General features: G+C 34.7%; 1 protein-coding gene across 1 annotated transcript; it reads right to left on the minus strand.

The window, feature by feature from the left end:
* Positions 1 to 414: 414 nt before the first annotated feature.
* On the minus strand, positions 415 to 1,182 carry LOC121253368. The gene has a single exon (XM_041153391.1). The coding sequence runs from the start codon at positions 1,180 to 1,182 to the stop codon at positions 415 to 417; it is 768 nt and encodes a 255-aa protein (XP_041009325.1).
* Positions 1,183 to 9,087: the final 7,905 nt, after the last annotated feature.

Genomic DNA, 9,087 nt, shown 5'->3' on the forward strand with positions numbered 1-9,087 from the left:
TTTAGGGGAAACTACATCGCATATTTTATTCTAAGAAATCAATTTCTGTTATAGTTTAAGTCTTGAAAAAAAATGGATAAAAAAAGCTTCTTTTTTTTTTTAACATGAAGAAATAATGAAGCCATTGCAATTGCCAGAAATACTAGCTAGTCACACTAAACACACCAAAATAGAGGACAAGTTATTGAGAGTTGTCATAAAATGGATACCTCGATTTAATATAGGAGCCTTTTAATTCATTAATTATTTTGGCATTAATATCATCCAAATAAAGTATATGAGATGTAAATGAAGAAAATGCTCTTTTATCTTCAAGCTAGATATAGCTAGCCTATCTCTAGTAAATTCCTCAATCACATTTATTCAGGTTCTAGCAATGCATGGCATAGAAACATGCAGCATCTGATCAGCTAGCTAGCAGCTTCCACTTTGACTAACAGTCCCTTTAAACACATAGAGACAGTCCCCATTCTCAACACCATGCCACCGGAGGCTGCAATTGTCACGCATTATCCTCTGCTTGTGGATGAACAAATAATCATCAATAGGAAGAATTTCTCTGCTCAATAATATCTGCCTCAACTCATTAACAGTGCATGAGTCCTTGATCATTTCCAAAGGAATTCTAGCTGCATTAAGCAAACTAGAAGAAGTTTGCACCAAAAGACTCAACCTTGCTGATGGAGGTTCATCACTCATACGATTCTGCATGCTCTTGAGGAACACAACTATTTCCGAAAACTCGCGTACTCCATACTCGTTTAGATTGCGGAAATCTTCCAACTCCATCCCAGAATAGAAAAGTGACATTCTTTTGAGAGGTGTTCCATCCATGATATGAATTTTCTCTTTGAGACTACGCACTGTTTCTGTTGCATCTACCTCTATGTTAAACTGCCGAGCCGAGAATTTCAGTACAATTTGGATTCTACTACAATGGTTTAGTGGAGGCAGCAAAAGGAGGGATTTGATGGTGAGATCAATTTTAGTACCTTCAGTGACAATTGGATAGTCTTCCATGTCAAGTCCATCCATCAATTCCCATCCTAATACTGAGAGAGTTTGGGAAGCCACAGGGACACCAAAGAGTTGTTCTATCTTCCTTTTGATTTCAAGAACAGGTTCTTGGAGACCCACTTCAATCACAAATTGATGTGCCCTTGTAACAACTATTACCCTCATTGTGTCCCCGAAATGTAGCCTGCTGCTTAGTTCCTATGTCTGAGGGATTAGCTAGCAGCGCGCAAAGAAAACAACTAAGAACAGACACTTTTCAGGCAAACAGATTAGTTCTGCTAAACTGAAGGCATTTTCAATAATTTAGTGAGAACCACGGAATTTAAGTTCAAGAGTCATGTCAGGAGAATGAGGGTTCCTATCTGTATCATGTTATGTTCATTCTGATTGCATTATTGTGTGCTGTGAGCTACCATAATTTCATGCAAAACCCACCTGAAAGTTGTTAGCATCAAAGAATCTCTAAAAATATCAATGCATTAATGTATATAAATTGTGTTAGGCCAAACTCTCATATTACTTTCATCACATTATGTTGATGCGGCGTTATCTATCAACCATTAAATCTACTTTTGTTTTTTAAAATAACATGTTATAAATAATGTTGCATTAGTATGATACGTTAATATAAGGTGTAGTTTGAAATGAGATGACATGATTTTATATAAAAATTGAAAATTAAATAAAATATTATTAGAATATTATTTTTTTAATATTATTATTATTTTAAAATTTTAAAAAATTAAACTGTTTATTATATTTTGTGTGAAAATTTATAAAATATATAATAAAAAAATAAGATAATGAAATATTTTTATATCAACGGACTAAGCGGCGGGATGAAAACGACAATGGTGGGAAACTTCTACGGTCAGTCTTGGTTGGTGGAACTTAAAATTTTTCTTGTACTATGTTAAAAGCATGAAATGCAACCACAAAAACTCCCCAAGTTCTTTCCAAGTTTCCCGTACTTGAAAAGTACTTTTTATAAAGCATAAAATCTTTTACAGTACAGTGATAATGATCTCCTTCCTCCTTCCTCCTTCATCCTTCAGTACTCATTCAGGGCAGAGAAGACATTGGCCAATGGCTATGTGCTTTTATCTTTTTCTCTTAAAACTCGGTAATGGAGAAGAATTGCAAGGGACTGAACTTCTACAAGAAGAATACATGCCCTGGCGATCAGGGGCCTGTTTTCAAAAAGATTCCTTCATAACACTATTTACTAACTAGGCTGTAATTTTATGATTATTTTGTCAGTTTCACGACCCTTGCAGAATGTTCGTTATTTTTTTATTTTTCTTCTCAAAGCTCGTGTAGGTATAATTTATTAGCTATGAATTCAACAAACTTTAATCAAAATTTAAAAATTTATTTTTATAAATTTAACCAATCACTTCTTAACAATATCAAATAACGCACTCCACAAATTTATCACTATTTTATTAAAAATATTGATTATCACCAAAGCAACTATCATCTACACCGACTAACAACTACTAGTTTTTCTACTGCTCTGTTCTTGTTGACAAAAAAGGCCCAAAATTCTTCTTCACCATCATAAAATACGCCCAAACATCACAAACAAGATTTCCACATTCCAGAAAAAAAAAAAAAACATCCTCATCCACATTCCATTTTCTAAAAGAAAAAAAAAATTCTAAAAAAAGTTCTAAAAAAAAAAAAAAGAGACAGAGACAAAGAGGCAATGGGTTGCGACGGTGGCAGACGAAGACGACGTGGGATTTGGGCGAAATGGTTTGACTGCTGGAAAGAGCACTAGTTCGTGGATCACCTGTAAGGATGTGGGTTTACTTGTATTTGGAGATGAAGATGAAAATAAAAGAATGAAATCGTGGGTCACCTGTAAATGGGTTTATAAATAGATGGGCGTGGGTTTACCGTATGAAAAATCGTAGTGAGGGAGAAGACCAGATTTACGTGCCTTATGCCTCAAGTGTCTCTGTGAAAATTGGTCGCGTAGCCCGGGAGTGAGAGAGAAGACCAAAGCGAATGAAAAGCGTAAAATGAAATTGTGCTTCAAGTGAAACGGGCGAAAGGAATAGCACGCGTAAGGATAATTTTTTATGTCAAAATATTGTTTTGGCCAGCAGCTGGGCTCAACAAATTTGGCAATATATTAAAAGTTAAAATTACCATTCCAGTCCACTACAGCCTTTTTTGTGTAATTTAATTAAATTTTGATCAAATTTTAACTTTGTTGAGTCCACTACTAGTACTTGCATACTACTAGTTGAGTTAGGGTGGCAATGCACACTGATCATAGAAGATGGAGAAAGTTTTTTAGAAGATTTTAACATTTCACTATTACTTTTACACTTTACATTCTGAGTTATCAAAATTGTCATATTATATTACTTGATTAAGGCTCAGTTTGGATTGAGAAATATTCTCAATCTATTTTATCTCATTTCATTAATACAACTTTCATAAATTTTTAAATAAAATATAATAAATAATTCAACTATTTCAAATCTTAAAATAATATTTTAATAATATTTTATTTAACTTTTGACTTTAATTTCAACTCACTATTTAAACCTAACCTAAATAATCATGAATGTCAAGCCGTCGGTTGTATATGGATGATGTGATGCATCTGATTGAGTAATGCTAGATATTATACTAATATTATCTCACTTTTATAAATTTTGTACTTTTTTATCATTTCTAATGAGAAGTGTTACACTTATAAATAGATTTTTATAAAAGTAACTGGCATGAAGTTTATTTTTAGAGATCTTTTTATAACTAAAGTGTTTATCTTATCTATTATTTATTTAAAAAAAATTAAAGGTAGATGGACAATATTAATGCCTACTTTGTAACGTCCCGGTCCCGCACGGGTAGGAGAGCTACTTCCTGTCATTAACACTCAATTTTCAACAATATAATTATAGACTCCAAATTCTCAATATCAAAAAGAAATTCCAATTCACACTAATTTTCTCAATATAATCAATTTTTCAAAATGTCAAATCATCGTAACACAATAACATTTCTTAATAAAAAAAGGTCAATATTCATAAAAAAAAAACTTTCTATACTTAATCCACTACTCTTAAATCATCTCACCCAAAGTTTCAAAATCTTGATTCCCAGCTGAAATATCCAAAATCATCTGAAAAATATTGTGAAGATAAGAGGTGAGTTATCAACAACTCAGTAAACAGAGAACATATACTAGCATGTAAACATGAGCAGTTAATAAGTTCGGTATGCAGAACAAAACATTTACATTCAGAATGCATAAATAACATATTTACTTTCGGAATGCATAAACAAAGCTTGGTACAAAATATAAGAATGAAATTTTCAGAAAAATCTTTTATTCAAAAATCTTTCGGCATATCCAAACTAAAACATTATATTCATATCATTTCAAGCATTACATCGGGACAAATAACATGTTTAACCCCTGTGGTAGGGTTATAAACCACCATTATACCCATAATTGGGCCGTATACCATATTTCACCTCCGTGGTAGGGTTATAAACTACCATTATACCCATGGTTGGGCCATATACCATGTTTCACCCCCGTGATATGGTTATAAACCACCACTATACCCGTGGTTGGGCTGTATACCATGTTTCACCCTAATGGTAGAGTTATAAACCACCATTATACCCGTAGCTAAGCCTTAACAAAAAACAGAACGGAACATCATCGGAACCAGATCACATTCAGATACAGAATCAGAACTTCATGCCAAGATTTTCAAATGACAAATCATATCAAAACAAAATATTGAATAGCTTCAGATCATTTCACATGTTCAAAATAAACAGAATCAAAACATCTTCATTTATTCATAGCAAAACCTTTTAAATTTTCATATTCGCTCTTTTTGCATAGTTTCAGAGACAGAATGCACAAAATTAGCTTATGTTTACACCAGTCATGACAGAAAATACTTTTTTCTTATATAGAATTTACGCATATGCAGAACAAACATCTGAGGTCGTTTTCATATTTCTTTTCAAAAAACAAACATGCATATTTTCAAAGTCAACCTCATTTCATTTCTTTTATGAAAAACTAATATATGAACCCCGCTTACCTAGACTTCTTAGTCTTTCGAATATTTCCTCAACACTGCCGAACAAATATTAATTTTCACCTATAAAATAATCACGTAATACTCGTAAATTTCCAATCGAACACGTATTTCAATATTTAAGCTTAAACTTCTAAAATAACCTATTTTAATTCCTCAAAACCTAAAATTCTTATAATTCTAAAATATATCATCACTTTCTAAGATCATCAATGTCCATTTAATAACTTCGACTACAAAATTAAAAAGCTAACTTATTTACTATTGAAGTATAACTATAAAATCTGTCACTAGATAATTATATAGTTATACAAAAATATTTTAAATTATACAGCAACAATATAATAAACTAGATCCTAATAAAAGTACAACATTATCGATTATTCTTTCAAAAGAAATAATAAATTTAAAATATTTTATAAACATTTTGGACTAATATAAATAAGGTGAAACTCTCATAACATTAACATAAATATATATATATATATATATATATCTAAAATCATATTAAAACCCATCGTAAAATCAACCTAACGAAAAATATGAACTCAAACCACCTTATGATTTGGCTTGTACTTAAAGGGCAAACTTGTAATATCATAAAACTAAGTCAAGTTTTATTTTCTTTCTTCTTTGTTTGCAGGGAGTAAACCTAGATGTTTATTTTTTAAAGAAATCTTTACTTTAAAAACAATTTAAAATACTATAAACTCCATTATTACATGTTAAAAGTTTAAAAACAGATTAATACTCAAAGGGTAACCAACTACTTTCAGTACATAAATATATTTGTGCCCAACTTACGCTAAGCTCTGTAGAACTCTGTTAAATGAAAACATATTTTTGAAACAACAGTTCGCGAGGTGGAGGCTCACCGAGAGATGGAGAGCATGATGAGTGGAAAGCTGGGCGGTGGACGGCGGCTGTGAGGGTATTGGCGGGCACTGAGTGGGATAGAAAATAATGAGAGAGAGTGATGAGCGAGAAAGAGAGAAAAGAGAGTGAAAGATGCGCGAGAGAGAGACAGAGAGGGAGATTACCATGAGGTAGCGAGGCTGAGGTGGCGTGAGGTGGACTAGGGGTGACGGGAAAATTTTGCCGGCGGTTTCTGTGGGTCTCAACGTGATGGAGTTCTCGATGAGGGTGGTGGATGTGTCTTACAGTGGGGAAAAACCTCCCATATTTCGGCGTGGTGCAACAGGGCACACTCATCCCAAGTTTCGGTGGTTGGTATGGTGGTGGTGAGAGAGAGGAGATTGCAATGCGGTGGCTTAAAACTGTTGAACGTGCATGGGGTGGCTGATTCACAGGAAACGTCGGAGGAAGAGTTCTACTTTGGGGTGGCTTACGGTGGCTGCATATGCGACTCTTGTGAAGAGTGCAACGGGGCTGCTTTCGACAGCGGAGTCCTGATGTCCCGCGCCATCTGTTGTTGATGATGGTGCATGAGACTGGAGGACAGGCATGCAAGGAGGCTGGCGGTGTTGTAACAGTGCGTGAAGACCCAAGTAACGGTGACTGCATGTAGGTTTGCAGTGAAACGAGAGAGACTTTGAGAGAGAGAACCGATAGCTTGAGAGATATGAATAGAAAGAGTTTGTTGGGAGAGAACTTAAAGGGAGAAAAAAATAATTACAGAGGCGTGGGGAGGTGGTAATCGAGGTGGAGAGGGATTGAGAGGTGTGAAAAAAAAACAACTAAATAGAAAGAGATAAAGAGAAGTAACCATCGGGGTAAAAAAAATGAAAGGGAGAAAGCTTACTCAAAACGGCGTTGGTTTCTCTTCAAGGCTAGGCTTCCATTTGGTCTGGACTTGGGTTTCACGGTGGAACCGGGGGTTACATATTCATTATAATAAAATAAGAGTGAGATAACATAGTATGTGAAATTTTACTTATCAAGTGATAATATAAATGAAAATGTTGGGGGACATCGAGAATGGTGACCCCAAAAATGACCAATATTGTTTTTTTTTAACAAAAATGCTATATACAACCGGCTGAGTAACTTTTGGGAAACTGTTGCCCACGTGGAAATCAAACAATCAGCCGATATATATAAATAATTATAGAGGCGTGGGGAGGTGGTACTCGAGGTGAAGAGGGATTGGGAAGTGTGAAAAAGCAACTAAATAGAAAGAGATAAGAGAAGTAACCATCGCAGTGAAAAAAAAAATGAAAGGGAGAAAGCTTACCCAAAACGGCGTTGGTTTCTCTTCAAGGCTAGGCTTCCATTTGGTCTGGGCTTGGGTTTCACGGTGGAACCGGGTGTTTCATACTCATTACAATAAAATAAGAGTGAGATAACATAGTATGTGAAATTTTACTTATCAAGTGATAATATAAATGAAAATGTTGGGGGACATCGAGAATGGTGACCCCAAAAATGACCAATATTGTTTTTTTTTTTTAACAGAAATGCTATATACAACCGGCTGAGTAACTTTTGGGAAACCGTTGCCCACATGAAAATCAAAAAGTCGGCTGATATATATAAATAATTAGAGAGGCGTGGGGAGGTGATACTTGAGGTGGAGAGGGATTGGGAGGTGTGAAAAAAATAACTAAATAGAAAGAAATAAGAGAAGTAACCAACGGGGTAAAAAAAAAAAAAATGAAAGAGAGAAAGCTTACCGAAAACGGTGTTGGTTTCTCTTCAAGGCTAGGCTTCCATTTGGTTTGGGCTTGGGTTTCACGGTGAAACCGGGTGTTACATACTCATTACAATAAAATAAGTGTGAGATAACATAGTATGTGAAATTTTACTTATCAAGTGATAATATAAATGAAAATGTTGGGGGACATCGAGAATGGTGACCCCAAAAATGACCAATATTGGTTTTTTTTTTTTAAGAGAAATGCTATATTCAACCGGCTGAATAACTTTTGGGAAACCATTGTCCACGTGGAAATCAAACAGTCAGCCGATATATATATATATTTATTTATTTCTGTTAAAATTTTGAGCGCGTCGCTGTTGTGGCAAAAGATGAGAAATATGAAATGAAGACAAATTACAAACAATGGATGCAAGATGATATGCTAAGTAAAAAAAAAAAAAAAATCATCTATTAAATTAAATAAAATGAAAAGAAAGTTGGAGATGAGATGAAGAATGGATGCTAGCTACAGATAATCTTTCTGCAGAAAATTGGCCTTGAAAAAAAAAAAAACCTCATTGACCCAACTACCTCATCTTCATCTTCTTTGCGTTAGATTTCTTGTTCGATATTTTCGTCCTTCTTCGTTTTTGGGTTTTTTTCTTTGTTATCTTCTCTTTACCCTCTTGCTCCCTCCTAGCATTCATTGCTGGGTTTGAAAAGAGAAATCACAAATGTCTATGACTATGGCTTCCTTGGGTGTTGGGACTCACCTCGATGGATTTCACCTTAGTAGATTTCAGCTTTGAGTGGATTAATCGAAGGGAGCTTTGATGGTTTTTATCATGGGTTCATGGAGACTAGATTTGAGTGGAGAAACGAAGGGGGTTTGAGGAAACCAGCTCTGAGTGTAGAAGACAAAGGAGTTAGTTTCGTGGGTTTGTGGAGAAGACGAAGGGAGCTTCGATGGTGGCTTTGTGGAGACCAAATCTGAGTGGAGAAGAGAAGGAGTTTCTCTGAGTGGAGATGATGAAGTGGTCTTCGATGGTGGCTTCGTGGAGACAACCGGGGGTGGAGAAGACGAAGGGATCTGCTTGGCTGGAGTGAAGAAGACGAAGAGAAGAAGGGGAGGGGCATTTGAGTCATCAAATGAAACGGGGCATTTCATATCCATGTGGGCAACAGTTTCTCAAAGGTTACCCAGGGCAATTGTATATAGTATTTTTGTTTTTTTAATTTAATGGTTAAGAAAATATTTTTAATGAGTTTGTGATTTTTTTTTAAATGTTTAAAGGAATTTAATAAATATTTGAAAAATAAATACAATTTACACTATCAATACAATGCAAGGATCATCTTACTCGGTGGCCCTAACATTGTCCTAATATA

Source organism: Juglans microcarpa x Juglans regia, chromosome 2S, assembly GCF_004785595.1.
Source record: "Juglans microcarpa x Juglans regia isolate MS1-56 chromosome 2S, Jm3101_v1.0, whole genome shotgun sequence".
NCBI lineage: Eukaryota > Viridiplantae > Streptophyta > Magnoliopsida > Fagales > Juglandaceae > Juglans > Juglans microcarpa x Juglans regia.

Bases quoted from the DNA above. Each gene is read 5' to 3' on its own strand.
- LOC121253368 (XM_041153391.1), bottom strand. From the start codon at position 1,182: ATGAGGGTAATAGTTGTTACAAGGGCACATCAATTTGTGATTGAAGTG.